The sequence below is a fragment of the Nansenia antarctica genome, assembly GCF_963989245.1.
Source record: "Nansenia antarctica genome assembly, chromosome: 7".
In the NCBI taxonomy this organism is placed as follows: domain Eukaryota; kingdom Metazoa; phylum Chordata; class Actinopteri; order Argentiniformes; family Microstomatidae; genus Nansenia; species Nansenia antarctica.
The window spans coordinates 7,366,536-7,388,267 of NC_137677.1; the positions used below are offsets into that span (position 1 = coordinate 7,366,536).

The following is a 21,732-nucleotide window of genomic DNA, read 5'->3' on the forward strand; positions in this document are numbered from 1 at the left end:
CTGTGTGTCAGTTTAAATAATTGTGCTATGCAGGTCATTTTATTGTGTTAGCAATTGGAAAAAACTGTAATAGAACACATGTGCGGTGGACAGATACAGTACATAGTTAAACGTCCCAGTGCTGTTATACTGTATATCGGCACTCATGGAATGCCTCTTGTCCAATCAAATGACTTGGTCGGAACTAACTGTTGTATAATAAATGTTATATTTGCAAGTTAGTGTTTAATTGAACATTTTTGGAAATAATCAACACGCATGAGTGAGGGGGTACTTCTGGCATGGCAAAACAGCTCAAGGGGTACACAAGACAAAAAAGGTTGGGAACCACTGGTCTAGTGGATAGTGAGTTGGACTTGTGATCGGAAGGTTGTGAGTTCAAATCCCGCCTGAAACACCACCGCTACTAGTGTGCCCTTGAGTAAGGCACTTAGCCCTCAGTTACTCCAGGGGGAATGTCCCTGTAATTCCTAATTGTAAATCGCTTTGGATTAAAAGCGTCTGCTAAATGGCAAAATTAAAATTAAATTAAAATTAATAAAAGGCCTCGCAAATCTGACTTCGCACAGTAACCATGGTAACCACAACAATAGTCTCAGCGTTCCCGGTTATGGCACTATGACGTCATGCCATACCACTGTCAAAGCTGATGTTTGTGCAGCTGGGCGTCAGTCTTGAACGAGACATCGATCGAGACACTCCGATGTGACATTTACGTGACATTTACCGGCTATCAACGGAGTTACCGGCTATCAACGGAGTTACCGGCTATCAACGGAGTTACCGGCTATCAACGGAGTTACCGGCTATAACGGAGTTACCGGCTATCAACGGAGTTACCGGCTATCAACGGAGTTACAGGCTATCAACGGAGTTACAGGCTATCAACGGAGTTACCGGCTATCAACGGAGTTACCGGCTATCAACGGAGTTACCGGCTATCAACGGAGTTACCGGAATTATGATTACTCAGACGGTAAGGAACTGCGTGTAGGACAGTCTAATAATAGGCAGGCTAGCATATTTTAGTATGAATATATATTTACATTATACATATTATATATGTATTTACTTTTAAAAATCTTATAGTCATTCTTATATTATTTTGTTTATCTTTGTTCTATGCCCCTTGGATTGTATGTTTTATTATGTCACTAATTTTAATTAATTTTTTAAAGAACAACACACACCTGTCTAACACACACACACACCTGTCTAACACACACACACACCTGTCTAACACACACACACACACACACACACACACCTGTCTAACACACACACACACCTGTCTAACACACACACCTGTCTAACACACACACACACACACACACACCTGTCTAACACACACACACACACACCTGTCTAACACACACACACACACACACACCTGTCTAACACACACACACACACACCTGTCTAACACACACACACACACACACCTGTCTAACACACACACACACACACACCTGTCTAACACACACACACACACACACACCTGTCTAACACACACACACACACACACACACACACCTGTCTAACACACACACACACACACACACACACCTGTCTAACACACACACACACACACACACACCTGTCTAACACACACACACACACACACCTGTCTAACACACACACACACCTGTCTAACACACACACACACACACCTGTCTAACACACACACACCTGTCTAACACACACACACACCTGTCTAACACACACACACACACACACACCTGTCTAACACACACACACACACACACACCTGTCTAACACACACACACACACCTGTCTAACACACACACACACACACCTGTCTAACACACACACACACCTGTCTAACACACACACACACACCTGTCTAACACACACACACACCTGTCTAACACACACACACCTGTCTAACACACACACACACACACCTGTCTAACACACACACACACACACACCTGTCTAACACACACACACCTGTCTAACACACACACACACCTGTCTAACACACACACACACACACACACCTGTCTAACACACACACACACACACACACCTGTCTAACACACACACACACACACCTGTCTAACACACACACACACCTGTCTAACACACACACACACACACCTGTCTAACACACACACACACACCTGTCTAACACACACACACACACCTGTCTAACACACACACACACCTGTCTAACACACACACACACCTGTCTAACACACACACACACCTGTCTAACACACACACACACCTGTCTAACACACACACACACCTGTCTAACACACACACACCTGTCTAACACACACACACACACCTGTCTAACACACACACACACACACACACACCTGTCCAACACACACACACACACACCTGTCTAACACACACACACACCTGTCTAACACACACACACACACCTGTCCAACACACACACACACACACACACCTGTCTAACACACACACACACCTGTCTAACACACACACACACCTGTCCAACACACACACACACACCTGTCTAACACACACACACACACACCTGTCTAACACACACACACACCTGTCTAACACACACACACCGGCCCACACACACACACACACCTGTCTAACACACACACACCTGTCTAACACACACACACACCTGTCTAACACACACACACCTGTCTAACACACACACACCTGTCTAACACACACACACACACACCTGTCTAACACACACACACACACACACCTGTCTAACACACACACACCTGTCTAACACACACACACACACACCTGTCTAACACACACACACCTGTCCACACACATCTAACACACACACACCTGTCTAACACACACACACACACACCTGTCTAACACACACACACCTGTCTAACACACACACCTGTCTAACACACACACACACACCTGTCTAACACACACACCTGTCTAACACACACACACACACCTGTCTAACACACACACACACACACACACACACCTGTCTAACACACACACACACCTGTCTAACACACACACACCTGTCTAACACACACACACCTGTCTAACACACACACACACCTGTCTAACACACACACACACCTGTCTAACACACACACACACCTGTCTAACACACACACACCTGTCTAACACACACACACACCTGTCCACACACATCTAACACACACACACCTGTCTAACACACACACACACACACCTGTCTAACACACACACACCTGTCTAACACACACACACCTGTCTAACACACACACACACACCTGTCTAACACACACACACCTGTCCAACACACACACACCTGTCTAACACACACACACACACACACACCTGTCTAACACACACACACACCTGTCTAACACACACACACCTGTCTAACACACACACACACACACCTGTCTAACACACACACACCTGTCTAACACACACACACACCTGTCCAACACACACACACACCTGTCTAACACACACACACCTGTCTAACACACACACACACCTGTCTAACACACACACACCTGTCTAACACACACACACACACACACACCTGTCTAACACACACACACACACCTGTCTAACACACACACACACACACCTGTCCAACACACACACACACACACCTGTCTAACACACACACACACACACACACACACCTGTCTAACACACACACACACACACACCTGTCTAACACACACACACCTGTCTAACACACACACACCTGTCTAACACACACACACACCTGTCTAACACACACACACACACCTGTCTAACACACACACACCTGTCTAACACACACACACCTGTCTAACACACACACACACACACCTGTCTAACACACACACACACCTGTCTAACACACACACACACACACACCTGTCTAACACACACACACACCTGTCCAACACACACACACACACACACACCTGTCTAACACACACACACCTGTCTAACACACACACACACCTGTCTAACACACACACACACACACCTGTCTAACACACACACACACCTGTCTAACACACACACACCTGTCTAACACACACACACACACACCTGTCTAACACACACACACACACACACACACCTGTCTAACACACACACACACACACACCTGTCTAACACACACACACACACACCTGTCTAACACACACACACCTGTCTAACACACACACACCTGTCTAACACACACACACACACACACCTGTCTAACACACACACACACCTGTCTAACACACACACACACACCTGTCTAACACACACACACACCTGTCTAACACACACACACACCTGTCTAACACACACACACACCTGTCCAACACACACACACACACACACCTGTCTAACACACACACACACACACCTGTCTAACACACACACACCTGTCTAACACACACACACCTGTCTAACACACACACACACCTGTCTAACACACACACACACCTGTCTAACACACACACACACCTGTCTAACACACACACACCTGGCTTACACACACACACACCTGTCTAACACACACACACACACCTGTCTAACACACACACACACACACACCTGTCTAACACACACACACACCTGTCTAACACACACACACACACCTGTCTAACACACACACACACCTGTCTAACACACACACACACCTGTCTAACACACACACACACCTGTCCAACACACACACACACACACCTGTCTAACACACACACACACACCTGTCTAACACACACACACCTGTCTAACACACACACACCTGTCTAACACACACACACACCTGTCTAACACACACACACACCTGTCTAACACACACACACACCTGTCTAACACACACACACCTGTCTAACACACACACACACCTGTCTAACACACGCACACACACCTGTCTAACACACACACCTGTCCAACACACACACACACACACACACACACACACACACACACACACACACACCTGTCTAACACACACACACACACACACCTGTCTAACACACACACACACCTGTCTAACACACACACACACACACCTGTCTAACACACACACACACACACCTGTCCAACACACACACACACACACCTGTCTAACACACACACACACACACCTGTCTAACACACACACACACACACCTGTCTAACACACACACACACCTGTCTAACACACACACACACCTGTCCAACACACACACACACACACACCTGTCTAACACACACACACACACCTGTCTAACACACACACACCTGTCTAACACACACACACACACACACACCTGTCTAACACACACACACACCTGTCCAACACACACACACACCTGTCTAACACACACACACACCTGTCTAACACACACACACCTGTCTAACACACACACACACACACCTGTCTAACACACACACACACACACCTGTCTAACACACACACACACCTGTCTAACACACACACACACACACCTGTCTAACACACACACACACCTGTCTAACACACACACACCTGTCTAACACACACACCTGTCTAACACACACACACCTGTCTAACACACACACACACCTGTCTAACACACACACACACACACCTGTCTAACACACACACACCTGTCCAACACACACACACACACACACACACACACACACCTGTCTAACACACACACCTGTCTAACACACACACACACACACCTGTCTAACACACACACACACCTGTCCAACACACACACACACACACACACACCTGTCTAACACACACACACCTGTCTAACACACACACACACACCTGTCTAACACACACACACACCTGTCTAACACACATACACACCTGTCTAACACACACACACACACACCTGTCTAACACACACACACACACACACACACACACCTGTCTAACACACACACACACCTGTCTAACACACACACACCTGTCCAACACACACACACACACCTGTCTAACACACACACCTGTCTAACACACACACACCTGTCTAACACACACACACACCTGTCTAACACACACACACACACCTGTCTAACACACACACACACACACCTGTCTAACACACACACACACACACACACACACACCTGTCTAACACACACACACACCTGTCTAACACACACACACCTTTCTAACACACACACACACACACACACCTGTCTAACACACACACACACACACACACCTGTCTAACACACACACACCTGTCCAACACACACACACACACACACACACACACACACACCTGTCTAACACACACACACACACACACACACACACCTGTCTAACACACACACACCTGTCTAACACACACACACACACCTGTCTAACACACACACACACCTGTCTAACACACACACACACCTGTCTAACACACACACACCTGTCTAACACACACACACACCTGTCTAACACACACACACACACCTGTCTAACACACACACACACACACCTGTCCAACACACACACACACCTGTCTAACACACACACACCTGTCTAACACACACACACACCTGTCTAACACACACACACACACACACCTGTCTAACACACACACACACCTGTCTAACACACACACACCTGTCTAACACACACACACCTGTCTAACACACACACACCTGTCCAACACACACACACACACCTGTCTAACACACACACACACCTGTCTAACACACACACCTGTCTAACACACACACACACACCTGTCTAACACACACACCTGTCTAACACACACACACACACACCTGTCTAACACACACACCTGTCTAACACACACACCTGTCTAACACACACACACACACACACCTGTCTAACACACACACACACCTGTCTAACACACACACACACCTGTCCAACACACACACACACCTGTCTAACACACACACACCTGTCTAACAAACACACACACCTGTCTAACACACACACACACACCTGTCTAACACACACACACACACACACACACCTGTCTAACACACACACACACACACACCTGTCTAACACACACACACCTGTCTAACACACACACACACACACCTGTCCAACACACACACACACACACACACACCTGTCTAACACACACACACACACCTGTCTAACACACACACACACACCTGTCTAACACACACACACCTGTCTAACACACACACACACACACCTGTCTAACACACACACACCTGTCTAACACACACACACACACACCTGTCTAACACACACACACCTGTCTAACACACACACACACCTGTCCAACACACACACACCTGTCTAACACACACACACTCCTGTCTAACACACACACACACACACACCTGTCTAACACACACACACACCTGTCTAACACACACACACACCTGTCTAACACACACACACCTGTCTAACACACACACACACACCTGTATAACACACACACACACACACACCTGTCTAACACACACACACACCTGTCTAACACACACACACACACCTGTCTAACACACACACACACACCTGTCTAACACACACACACACACACCTGTCTAACACACACACACCTGTCTAACACACGCACACACACCTGTCTAACACACACACACACCTGTCTAACACACACACACCTGTCTAACACACACACACACACACCTGTCTAACACACACACACACACCTGTCTAACACACACTCACGTTTATGACACCTGCAACAGGTTCAACTAAAACGACTCTACCGTTCAAAAGCGTTTTCACATTTGCATTGACAATGCCAAACAAAACAGAGGTAACCATTTCATTAATGTGTTACTGTGTTTATGTGACTGGACCTCCTTGAGGCCGAGCTGCTCCAGTGCTGAATCTTGTTCATCATGAGCCTCTCTCTAAAATGTTTAATCATTGCCAAAATATTACATTGTGATCAGCTGCATATGACTAGCAATTAGCTGCATACATCTATGCACGAATATAACTCAACACTGGACTCTTTTAATCACGAAATGATTCAATTTGTACTCTTTCTAATTTACTATCAATTAATTACAATTGCATTGTTATTTTAGACCTAAATCTACCAGGTGTCACCTTATTCTTGGGGGTAATACACCTTGTCGTTTAAAAAAAAACGGAATGGTTAAAACCCTTAATATGTAATAACCAACGTGATACAAGACAGTCATAAATAAAGTATTTATTTAAAATATATATTTTAAAATATTTTTCATAAAAATAAAAAAAACATTTTTCTTCGGCGGGCCACATGAAGATGGTCTACAGGTCTCTGATTGGCCGCCACTGTGTGCAATGTATTATGACGTAATCACGCTTGTATAGCGCTTTTCCTGCAAACGTTGCAGCTCAAAGTGCTCCAATCATTATATAATCTTAATTGAATTATTTAGTCATTTAAAGGCAATATTAAAAAGATGGGGTTTTAGTCTTGACTTGAACATATTTGCTGAGGTTGCATCCCTAATGTAAACTGGCAGTGCATTCCACAATTTGGGTGCATAAAATGAGAATGCAGCCTCACCAAATCTCTTCTTTTGTACTTGTGGTACACAGAGAAAACCAGCGTCAGAAGACCTGAGAGCTCAGTATATAGACTGTGAAGAGAAGTATAGTACTGTATAACACTGTTCAGTCAGACAGATTTTCAGTCAGACAGATTTTCATCCTTTTAATCCGTTTTTTATGTGAAGCTACTTTTTGTGTCTGAAGCTACTTTGACTTCACGTAACAAGTTGACCAGAATGTGACGATCTGAACTCTGTTGTGTTGCAGGTGAAGAGTAGGAGCACGAGGAAGAGCACCAAATGCGTTTGGAAGAGCGCAAAGAAGAGCGCCAAATACGTTAGGAAGAGCGCAAAGAAGAGCGCAAAGACTGATGCAGGTGAGAGTTTTCTGTTGACTTCTCCCTGTAGACTTCTATAACTTCTATGTTGAAGACTTGGTTTGATGAGAAGAAAAAATGTCTTTCATTCCTATTAAACATCCGATCACAGACAATGATAATGACTCGAACATCAATCCAATATCCACATGCTAACATTCATTATGAATGCATGGCCATACATATCATTTTGAATGCAAGACTGGGAAATGGCTCCATCATGGTATGCTAGTGTGAATATTGTAAACACAACCATTGATTGTCTTAATGTACTACAGACTATATTTCATAGCTGGCAATAAAACCCCAGAATCCTCTCTGTTTGGTTCTTTTAGCTCCTTCTGTGATGTCCTCTGCTTCCGGAACGAAGAGTGAGGACAGAGGAGCAGTAATCAAGCTGCTGGCGGATCAGGACTCCTTCCCCATCCTGATGAAGTTCATGAAGGGTCTCACTGATGAGTCAGTATTATGCGCTCTACTGTATCTATGCTCCCTATCAAATCAAATCAAATCAAATTTTATTTGTATAGCGCATTTCTTACAAGATGCAACTCAATGCGCTTCACACAATGAAAATGTTCAGTCAATCAGTCAATCAATCAATCAATACTGACAGAGCCACGAGCAGGCAAAAGTAAAAAACCTGTATACTATGTAGCCAGGAAAAATTCCCTTGCAGCCCTCTACCAATAGAGCGACTACTAGCCAGTTTGCTTACCAGTACCCAGCGGTCCCCCAGGGGAGGCCAGGACCACCGGCACAAAGCAAGCAAGCAAGGGCAAAAACCTGTACACCATGTATCCAGGAAAAATTCCTTGCATATTATCGGCGTACACACTGTCCATAAATTTTGTGTTGTATTTGCATCGTTCTGCATCCAGTATGGTCACAGGTCCTGCCAAAAGAGAAACTTAAGCACAGTTATGATGCAACAACACAATAGAGACAATAAAGATGACAGCAATACAACCTGATGGTGGTCCTGGTACACCCTTGTACCGGTTCCAGTACTGCTCTAGGTGCTATTTGGAGCTGACAGTGCCTCATCAGCACTCGGGTCCATTTTCCTGTCAACACAAATCTCAAAAACACGAGTATGGTGTAATGGCCTAGTGATCCTAGTTCTATAATGTCCAATGTCTCCCTTAGTATCAAAAGGCGACATTGAATAAGTAGGTTTTGAGGTCACGCTTAAAAATGAGTTTTAGACAACCTCAGGCCCTCAGGTAGGGTGTTCCACAATCTAGGAGCATATATGCTAAAAGCTGATCCTCCAAATCTCTTTGTCCTAGCCTCTGGCACTATTAAAAGTTCCGTGCCACTAGACCGTAGGGGTCTAGCTGGTGTGTATCTTATGAGCATGTCCACCATGTAATTGGGTGCATCACAGTGAAGTGATTTATAAACTAGTAAAAGGATCTTAAAGTCTATTCTATGACTGACAGGGAGCCAGTGTAGTGATCTCAAGACAGGTGTGATGTGCGCTCTCCGTTTGGTCCTAGTAAGGACACGAGCAGCAGCATTTTGAACCATTTGTAGTCTATTTATCATTTTTTTGGGGAGACCTGTCAGGAGAGCATTACAGTAATCTAGCCTACTAGTAACAAACGCATGCATTAATTTTTCAGTGTCTGCCTGGGAGAGAAATGATTGTACCTTAGTGATGTTTCTTAGATGGTAGAAGGATGTTTCTATACACACCCAATATTTTGCACCCTGCGCATAAACAGTACAACAAGTGTGAGCCAAGACCAAAACAACTGAAAATGTTGACTTGTTTCTTTACCAGGCAGTGGACGGTGATCCATGACGGCATGACAGACCCTGTAAGTGTATTTGATGTGTGTAAACCCACCAGTACCGTTGTTTCACAACTTTGTTTATCCTGTGTTGTATGTCCTATGAATGGATTTCTCAGCATGTATATTATGTGTATCAAAGCAAGGCTTTATAATTGACCTGTCTTTAGTGTTCGAGAACACACTATAAATATGTTCTGTCATTGAAGGTAAGTGTCCCGCCTCCAGCCCCAGGACAGGAGGGCATTGAGGTTGCCCACGACGATGGACACAGCAGAGGTAAGTCAACATGTAGAACACATCGACCAAGGACATACTAACCATACTAATGAAGTATTCTATTCTGTAGCTATAGGCCTGGTGAAGCTCATATGAACTCTCTCTCCTCTCTCTAGCGGCCAGCCCAGTGACAGCTGTGACGACGCCTTGTGAGGGGAGTGGAGCTTCAAAGCCCAAGAAGCGTTCCCTCCTCCAGCGGATTCTCAAATCTGTGAGGAGCCTTGGCAGCTGCTGTCTCAGCATGTATATTATGTGTATCAAAGCAAGGCTTTATAATTGACCTGTCTTTAGTGTTCGAGAACACACTATAAATGTATGTATTCGGTTGTTAAGTCTGACGTCAAACGTGACGTTTAGCAATTTCAGGGTCCAAACCAGAAATTCCCTACACCAGAGTACCAGTGTACTACAGAGGTAGAATGACAGTTTAATCGTTTTTTAGACTCAGATCTATTCATACAACAAGGGACACAGCACTTTCCCGTTTTTCCCATATTTGTCAGCGTCTTTGAGCCTCGGAAAAGCGCCATATAAATATAATGAATTATTATTATTACTGAGGCATTTCGAAGACAGCGCCTCAGCCACCTTTGGACCCAGAAACACGTCACGACTAGTGCACTGTATTCTAATGGCTCATAGATAGTGTTATTGAATTCTTGCTTACACGACTGCATATTAAGCCTCACAGGAATGTCTTTGCAGGACTCCCAGAGCAAGCAGAGTGGATACAGTATGCACCAGCTCCAGGGGAACAAAGAGTTTGGCAGCGAGAAGAAGGGCTATCTGATGAAGAAGAGTGATGGGTAGGTGGCCTGATGAAGATTGTCAAAAGCCAATCTTTAGTCTAATCCTTGAAATAAGCTTAATCAAGGTCTAGCATATCAGCCCTCTATGGACCATTGGTAACAACTTCATTTGTGGTCGTTGTTGCCACGTTTTCATGTTGCTGCCACATAGATTAGGTGATAAAAAAGTACAACAATTATTACTTGATATGTTTGTCACCTAGGTTACGAAAGGTCTGGCAAAGGAGGGAGTGTTCAGTAAAGAGTGGCTTCCTCACCATCTCACATGCCACAGTGAGTACTACATCACCCATAATCCATAACTACAGCAACGCACGCACGCACACACACACACACACACACACACACACACACACACACACACACACACACACACACACACACACACACACACACACACAGAGTGATTTATGTTTCTTCTCTGTAAAGTGGCCATACCACCTCAGGAGGGTGTGGGTGGGTGCAAAGGGTTGTAGATATACCCACAATAAAATGACTATTACTTCATAGCATATAGCTTTCATTGGCTAAGCTCATTCATTTCTTAATATTCTCTTCCTGTCATTTAGTCCAATAAGCAGCCAGTGAGACTGAACCTGCTCACCTGTCAGGTCAAACCCACCGGGGAGGACAAGAAATGTTTTGACCTCTTCTCCCGTAAGTCACAACACTACTGGTAGTTCTTGACTTGACTCAATTGAAAAGGACTAGGATCACAAACCGGCACAGCACAGTTGAGGAGCTTAGAATGATAAGGTTCTATCTCCGTTTAGGGTAGTTCAGAGATATTGAGCGTCAAAGTTTTTACATTCCATTATGTTTTGTGAGATGGAACCTTTGTATTTTATGAATTACTAAGTAAAAAATGTCAACATTTAAAAAATAACACCACACAGGCATTAATAAACACCTAATGGATCAGATTATGTAAAAAACTAAATGTTGACAAAAATGGAGATATAATTCTAACGTCACGAGTTGATGAGTGAGAGGTCACAGAGGACAACTTAACCCCAAAAAAACACATCTTCTACCTCAACAGTGATTACAGAGACAGTACCAAACTCGGCTAGGAGTTTTTTTTACAAAATGTTAATGTTTAGTGTCACAAGAGGTACAGTATGATGTTGCATAAACTAAACTGTGGGTCATCTTTCTCTCTCACACAGTTAATCGCACATATCACTTCCAGGCTGAGGATGAGCAGGAGTTTGTGATGTAAGATACTTACATATTAAAAAACGTATTTTAGTAGCCCAGGCTTTTGTTTAGTTAAACCAACCCTGAGTATGGTTGTGCTTAACCACAGGGTGACACTATTACACAGCTCATCTCAAGAAACATAGATACTGGAAATACCTTTTTTGTCCAAAGATCATGCATATCAGATTTTGTGCAGATCCACCCAGAAACTGGTCATTTTTATGGTGGAAGTGGGCATGATCAAAACATGAACCATACCATATCAAAACAACTCACTCTCACTGACCCATGTGTGTGTAGATGGATCTCTGTGCTGACCAACAGTACGGAGGAGGCTCTGAACATGGCGTTCCGTCGGGCGAAGGAGAGTAGAGGGGGGGAGGACCTGACCAAAGCCATCATAGAGGATGTGCTCCGCATGCCGGGCAACGAAGTGTGCTGTGACTGTGGCGCTGCAGGTAAGCCCAAGTGTGTGTTTGTGTGTGCATGTGTGCGTGCGTGTGCGTGCATGCGTGTCACAGAAAGAGAGAATCCAGCCCAAGACAGAGAAAGAGAGAAGCCAGCCCACAGCCCTCATAGGGTTTACCACGGTCATCAGACACATCATACCCTGTCTGCTTCATGCTGCTGTGCTGCACTGCTGCATCTATTTCCTGAGGAGATGAATCCTCCTTCTCTATTCCACTTCCTGTGGCAGGTCTCCTCCCACCCTACTGCTACCCGGGCAGATCCCATCGCTCAGGCTTGTTGTGTATTCTCTTAATGCAGCAAAAAAAATTACGCAGCTCGACCCCCTCTCACTCTCACTAATTTTCTCTCTCTTTACCTTGCTCTCTGTCTCTCTCTATCTCCCCCCTTCTTTTGATTGTTAATGTGTTCAAATAGAAAGCAAAAAAACAGGAACACGTTCCATCAATGATAACAAGGGGATGATGATATACAATAATATCCCTCTCCCTCAGCCCCATCCCTCTCTTTTTAATATTATTGATGGTTACATTTTGTGAAATGATGCATTCAGCCATACAAATATGGTGTTACAAACTCCTTTGTATACCTTTTGATTAATTATTTGTGATTAATTTGTCTTTGTGTTGTGTGTGTGGTGCCATTATTCAGTGCTTTCAAGGGCGTGATATCAAGTCAAAATGGACTTGATATCAAGTCAAAATGGACCGTGCGCCCTCTTGTGTTTAAATAATGTAACTGCTTTGGTCTCCCTCCACAGAGCCTAAGTGGCTGTCCTCTAACCTGGGCATCCTGACCTGTATTGAGTGCTCTGGGATCCACAGGGAGATGGGCGTCCACATTTCCCGCATACGGTCTATGGAACTGGACAACCTAGGGTCTTCCGAGCTCTTGGTATATTACATTTTTCTGTATTTTAATTAGATAATCTTTACTTTACTATCCTGCCTAGAGACCTAGTAACTAGTCGAAATTTAAATAGCTTTTATTAAACAATCATTTTAAGCAGTAGAGACAGTATGCCTGCTCTAAATTATGGAATTGTAGAGGTGGACTTGTGGATGTGTAGTTTTATTTGATTTGATTTGTCTTTTCTCTCTCCTTAGCTGGCCAAGAACATAGGGAACAGTAGTTTCAATGACATCATGGAAGGGAACTTGCCGAGTCTCTCACCAAAGCCCACTCCGTCAAGTGACATGTGAGTCTCTACATAATCAGATTCCAGTCGGTTGAAGACACTGAGTTCAATAGGGTCTGTTGACTTTGACCACTGTCACGTCACTGTAATTGTTGCCAATGCTAGAGGGTCACTTTTAGAATGTTCTTGTCCCACTTTGGACCCCTGCTTTTTACACTGTACTGTGTTGTTGCCAGGTTTCATTTATCATTTGTGTGACTTGATGTGAACGTATTCTAACATACTGTACAGAATGCAGAACCTTTATAGAATACATGCTAAATATGGCAACATCATAGCCATGGAGATTTTAAACACGAAATAGTGTAGAAACCAACTATATTATTTTCTGTGGCAGGACGGCAAGGAAGGAGTACATCTACGCTAAATATGTGGATCATAAGTTTGCCCGTCAGACCGGTGCCACGGTAACGGGCAAGCTGGCCGAGCTGTACGAGTCGGTCCGCTCCCGAGACCTGCTGCCGCTGGTCCAGGCCTACGGCGAGGGGACGGAGCTGATGGAGCCGCTACCTGAGGCAGGGAAGGTGAGGACCCCTCTCACCGCTGAGGCGGTCCAGGCTGAGGCCAAAGGAAAGAAGAGGTCCAGGTTCCTCAAGTTCCTCCCCAAGTTCAGCCAGCTCAAGGCCGGCTTCAAGGTAAACCAGATGTTACTATACTTCATACATTCCTGTCCGAGTTTGACATTTAATAGTCTCTGTAAACATTAAGACCGTTCAATGTTTGATCTTATAGATCTGTCATCTATATACACTAGTGTTGTTCCAATACCGATACTAGTATCGGCATGGCCACCGATACGCACCAAAATGCTGGTATCGGTATCGGTGAGTACTTGACAAAAACGTAAAAAAAAAAAAATTATTTTTTATTTTTTTTACTTAAGTTTTACAAAAACTTTACGAGTTTTACAAAGGTTTTGAGCAGTGCCAGAATAAGTGTTAGCAATAATTTTACATCGAGGTGAGTATGCGGCTCAAAAAACATGTTTTTTTGTTTTGTTTTTTCAAACGCCGTGGTATCGGATCGGTACTCGGTATCGGCAAGTACTGCACGGTCAGGTATCGGTATCGGTATCGGGATCAAAAAATGGTATCGGAACAACACTAGTTTACGGTTTCACCAACTGCAGTCACAAATGTGCCCCTTAGGCTTGACGACTGGTATAGGAAAGATAGCAATGAAAGTAAAAATGCACTTTAGCTATGAGAGCTGTACCAGCTGTAGCCCATTGTGCGCATATACGACATATAAACGATACGTTTCTTTTCACTGTTTTCAATCCCTCATCGCTATATTCAATGCCAAAACCAGAATTAATAACCCCACAACACAGATTTGTAGCAATCCAGGGCTTCCTCAAACTGTTGCCATGTTCTCAACTCTGAACAAACATTTGAGCAAGAAGCAACTGCGTTCCAGACCAACTCCACCTCCGACTTTGAATGAAAAGCAGGATAAACCGAAAACCCGCACAGTTCACTAGTGTATTGAACCGTGGAAGGCGAACCGTACCGTCCGATATAAAACCGAGAACCGTTGCACCCCTACTGACTACCCTGTCTCACCCTCCCTCACACCACCTGACTACCCTGTCTCACCCTCCCTCACACCACCTGACTACCCTGTCTCACTCTCCGTCACACCACCTGACTACCCTGTCTCACCCTCCCTCACACCACCTACCCTGTCTCACCCTCCGTCACACCACCTGACTACCCTGTCTCACCTTCCCTCACACCACCTGACTACCCTGTCTCACCCTCCCTCACACCACCTGACTACCCTGTCTCACCTTCCCTCACACCACCGGACTATCCTGTCTCACCCTCCGTCACACCACCTGGTTATCCTGTCACACCCTTCCTCACACCACCAGCTGTCTCATCACTGCCTCTTTTTTATTTTTTTTTCAATTCCAGCCTCATCATCTTCTCTTTCACCCTGGCTGAACATTGGGTGATAATGGATTGGAATGCCTTTGACTTGGTTTATCTGATAACAGGTTAACAGTATCAGACGAGACCTAAATACTTTTGCTCTGCTAACTGCTAATGACAACGCTTGCCTTCCTCAAGGCCTATCTATGTCAGCAACCTGCTCTTCTGGATCTTCTGAATTCTTCGTTCAAGCAGTTGACGCGCCTAATCAGACCTCTGTTTGCTGCTTGCAGTGTTACCCATACGTCGGCGAGACTGTGGTGGGCCGTGATCGACAATATTTTAGCTGAGACTGTGGTCGACCCGCCACAGTCTCACAGCATCCTGTGGGAAACACTGGCTTTACAGTACTGCAGTCGGGGTCGTATGATGGAATGAGATGTTGTCACAAGATAATGAAGCCACAGCCTTTTATAGGACTCTGTAGCTGCCACCTGCTTCTGTCAGGGGAGGGAATGCTTGTCCGTCTGCCAAGTGTATTGTCTGTCTGTCTGCAAGCAATTAGCCCTCTGCTGGCACCGCTTCTCACTGTTAAACCAGACAGCCAGACAGGCAACTTGTCAGCCCGTGTCATTTCCGTCTACTGTCAATTCCTTCCCATTCCCAAAAAGTCAATTTTTAAAGTTTGGTAGACAAGACACTGAGACTAGCCTTCTGTTGGTCAGAAACTTACCGTTAGCCTTGTTCGCAGAGTGCCAGGCTAACCAGGTGCAAGCGTCAGTGTATGTGTGGATCTTATTACCCTCACACAGTGACAAAACATATAGGGTGTAATGTGTCAAAGGTAGAGAAACAATCATTAGACTTTAAGGTATGTGGTGCTTGGATCATCTCATAATTTGTGTGAAGAATCATCATCAAACATACGTGTCTACATAAGGCTACATGGCTACAATAAATGCAGCCTACTATTATTACACATTGATCACTCATTACGTTTTCAGCCTATTCTCTTTATGATATCATCAGCTGCCGTGGCTCACTTTCTAGTCTAGGTTATACATGTAGCCACCAAAACATAACAAAGGCTTATAGCCTGCAAGTGCACACCAACCCTCGACGTATCAGTTCTGCGTGCCTCAGTAGTAAATCCTCTTTGCGTAGCCAGTGCTCAAGCAGCTTAGCAGCCAGACCTCTCCCGTGTCAACCAGGTAGGGGTCATGTCAGCGCGCAGGCACGTCACCATTGGAGAGCAGGGATGAGGTAGAGTTCAGGGAGACGGAGAGAGAAAGTGACAAGAAGAAAGAAAGAATCTGGGATTACAGCCAAGCTGTAAATGGCATTCGGAGATCCTGGAGGGAGAGGGAGACACCTCTTCTGTGACTGGGGTTGGTGCCGGCTAGGACTAGGCTGGTGGGGCTGCAGGGTGTATGACAGAAATGAAGGCTGACTTGGGGATGGAAACAGTTCCTTGACGAGTAGTGGCGTGACTAGTGGCGTAGTAGTGGTACTGCACTGTTACTTTTCAGAGGTCATTGGGGCTAGAGGGACTTCGGTTTGTTGTGCAGGTTTCAGTCAGAACTTGGAACAACTGAAGATAGAGGATAGTTGATCTCCAAGCTCTAACTGTTGAAATGCTGTACATTGCACCTTGACTTGAAGTGATGTGTAGTGCCTACCTGCTGTGTTTTGATTTGATCTCATTAACAAACTGTTTATCTCCCACCCCCCACAGGTCCCTCTCCTCCTTCCCTCCCCTGCCCCCCCCCCCGCCGGTGGCTGCCAAGTTGCCATGGAGAACTCGTCTGTGGCGTCGGCGTCCTCGGAGGCCGGCAGCACACTCTCGCAGGAGATCGAGGAGCTGGAGCGCTTCATCGACAGCTATGTGTTGGAGTACCAGGTGCAGGGCCTGCTGAGCGACATGAACGAGAACGACGGAGACGTGGACAAGCCCCAGTCTCATGTCACCCAGGTTAGCAAATGTTTAAGTCCCAGTCCCATATCACTCAGGTTAGCTAATGCAGGGCTCTCAAGTCTCACGCATTGGGCGTGAGACACGCGCATTTCAACCCGTTCACACGCTCACACGCCACACCTTGTCTCACGTCCAATGCGTGAGACTTGAGAGCCCTGCTAATGCTAAAGCCACAGTCTCACATCTCTCAGGTTAGCTAATGCTAATGGTAAAGTCCCAGTCCCATATCACTCAGGTTAGCTAATGCTAAAGCCACAGTCTCACATCTCTCAGGTTAGCTAATGCTAATGCTAAAGCCACAGTCCCACATCTCTCAGTTTAGCTAATGCTGAAGCCACAGTCCCACATCACTCAGGTTAGCTAATGCAACAGTCACAGTCGCTAGGCTAACCAGACCCAAGCCTTTATGAGTGGATCATATTACATGATCTCACACAGTGAGATTAAAACATATAGGGCGTAGTGTGCGGATAAGAGCATTAGCACTTAACCTCTCATCTCTCAGGTTAGCTAAGGCTAATGCTGTCGCTAAAACCACAGTCCCACATCTCTCAGGTTAGCTAAGGCTAACTGTAGCTATACTGTACCACTACAAGACTGCTACAGTAGAGCGCACCAATACTCTGCTGGAATAGTGCTTTTGTCAGGCTAAACCAGATATATCAACAGCTAAGTTCTATTTACTGGCAATATAGTTTAAAGTTGTAGTAGACAGGTTATTTTTCATTCAAATATTGCCAAACGACCCTGGTATATCTGTAGCAGTTTGGCACCTAGTGCCTACTGCCAACCAAAATGTGCTTACGTACACAGAAAACTGGGGTAGAGAACCTCATGGGAGGTCTTGTCAGCTGAGCACTCACAAAATAGAGGTGCTAAAATTAGGAGATGAATTGACCAGAAGTGCAGTCCAGAATGATGGAGAAGGTGAGATGTGCAAACCCCATCTGTAGCAACCGTGGCATGCGGACCATGCCTTTGACTTAGCTCACAATGGAAAGTAGTGTTGTTCCGATACCGATACTAGTATCGGCATGGCCACCGATACGCACAAAAATGCTGGTATCGGTATCGGCGAGTACTTTACAAAAACGTAAAAAAAAAAAAGGTTTTGAGCAGTGCCAGACTAAGTGTTAGCAATAATTTTACATCGAGGTGAGTATGCGGCTCAAAAAACATGTTTTTTTGTTTTGTTTTTTCAAACGCCGTGGTATCGGATCGGTACTCGGTATCGGCAAGTACTGCACGGTCAGGTATCGGTATCGGTATCGGGATCAAAAAATGGTATCGGAACAACACTAATATACACAATCTCCTCTCATACACAGTGTTTTTAGGAGTTATGGGGCCAGTTTCACAGACAAGGCTTAAGCCTAATCCTGGACTAAAAAGCATCTTCAATGGAGATTTTACATTGAAAGTGTGATTTAGTCCAGGACTAGGCTTAAGCCTTGTCTGTGAAACCGGCCCATGGTGTCTTACCAATTCCATTAATTATAGATAGATAGATAGATAGGCCTATCACGTAAACATGTTACTTTTTTTGTAATACTTTCACAGAGCTCCAAGAAGAGCGAGAAGAAGGACAGCCCAGCCCCAGAGGAAGCAGAGGAGCCCAAGGCTGAAGGCTGCATCTGTAAGTCTACTGATTGGAAGATCCTTCTGCTGTAGGGTTGATACTGCATGAATCAGCTAATCCTCAACATTACTACAAGCACCAATACACTATGAGACTAAATGTAATCCTTGAAAAACCAAGAATTCAGCCCCGCGGTGGTGTAGCGGTCTACGCACTGGCCACTAGTGCATGCTGCCCACCGGGGCCAGGGTTCGTATCCCGGCTCGCCAGATCCAGATATGGCCGAGGCACACGGGAAGCGGCATATTGGGCGGCCGCTTCCGAGGGCGGAAAAGGAGTATTTCTGGACTAGGATCCGTCGCGCAACACCGCCCCCTGGGCGCCGGAATAACGGTGCTGGGCTCGAGGAGCCAGTCAGCTAGTCTGCCTGGCGGCCTCTTCTGGGACTGCCGGCCACGGGGTCGTGCGGCGGATCCTATGCAATAGGCAGGGGATAATTGGATGCTAAGTTGGGTTAAATTGGCTACCAAATTGGGTGAAAAAGGGATAAAATCTGAAGAAAAAAAAAAGAAAAAAAAAAAGAATTCTGTGTTACGTTAATGTCTCTCTCTCTCCCCCCCCCCCCCCCTCCCTCCTGTCCCTAGCGGCCGTCTTCAGGAGGATGGCATCAGCCCTCAACCCCTTCAAGAAGACCTCCAGGAAGACCCAGAAGCCCACCTGAATGAGTCAATAAATGTTTGATTCTGTGCATTCAATCTATTGTATTCCTTGTCTTTTCTCATTTCACAGTTGGATTTAATCATCCACATTACCAGAGATCGGCTTTAAGGGCAGCCTTCATGGACCTGTGAAAACGTTCACACAGGCCATTGGCCTGTGGGTGGTAAGCCGTAGTGCGGTGGAGGGAGACACCCAGCTGCTGAGTAATGGAAGTCCATAAGCCAGAAGTGAACTGGGCCCCCCGATCAGAGGAAAGGTCTGAGGGGACCCCAAACCGGGAGACCCAGGTGCCGATGAATGCGCGGGCCACCTCAGCTGTGGTAGTCTCCGTCAGTGGGACGGCCTCTGGCCAACGGGTGGTCAGCACCAGAACAGCGAAGTGCGCTGCTGGACAAGGCCAAGTCCTTCCGGCCGATCCCTACCTCATGCCACAGCGTTCCTAAGGTACGTGTCCCGCCTGATCTTAAGGCAGCGGGGTATGTCTTTATCCGCCAAGACGCCCATCGAGCCCCTCTGCAACCGCCCTATGATGGTCCCTACCGGGTCGTGGAGACAGGCGACAAATCCTTTATTATCGACATGGGGGGTAGTAAGGAACGCATCTCGGTGGATCGCCTTAAGCCAGCTCATCTGGACTTGGACCGTCCCATCGAGGTGGCCCACCCGCCTCGCCGCGGTCGCCCCCCTGTTAAAACAGTCCCGACCCTAGCTCCTGCAGACCCCCTGCCCTGCCGTCCGAGGCCGGCCAAACGTCCGCCTGTTGTTTTTCCCCTGCCTCGGTCTCCTGTGCCTGCTCAAGGGCGCCAGAGTCGCTTTGGGCGAGTTATCAGAGTCCCTGACCGTTTTTTGGGGCCGGTTCTTGTGAATTCTGGGGGGACGTGTGTAGTGACCGCTCGTTAGCGAGCAGAGTATTCGTAATTCACGGCGTTCCAGCCTTGTACAAAGCACTGTTGATATGTTTGTGTTTACTCCATCACCCAGGCTGCTTAGCGGGTGATATGACGGGATATAAGTGGGA

At 45.9% G+C, this 21,732-nt stretch overlaps 1 protein-coding gene and 1 long non-coding RNA gene across 2 annotated transcripts; both read left to right on the top strand.

The window, feature by feature from the left end:
* Window positions 1–959: 959 nt before the first annotated feature.
* Window positions 960–11,016, top strand: LOC308161966 (uncharacterized protein; the record flags this gene model as incomplete). The annotated part of the gene is made up of 6 exons (XM_080536047.1): window positions 960–976; window positions 8,699–8,807; window positions 9,143–9,266; window positions 10,597–10,633; window positions 10,816–10,885; window positions 11,009–11,016. The coding sequence occupies exons 1-6, from the start codon at window positions 962–964 to the stop codon at window positions 11,014–11,016; spliced, it is 363 nt and encodes a 120-aa protein (XP_080392173.1). The 5' UTR covers window positions 960–961.
* Window positions 11,017–11,025: 9 nt separating this feature from the next.
* LOC308163022 lies at window positions 11,026–11,927 on the top strand. Its single transcript, XR_013937592.1, has 3 exons — window positions 11,026–11,096; window positions 11,591–11,691; window positions 11,898–11,927. It is a non-coding gene; the product is annotated as an uncharacterized lncRNA (long non-coding RNA).
* Window positions 11,928–21,732: the final 9,805 nt, after the last annotated feature.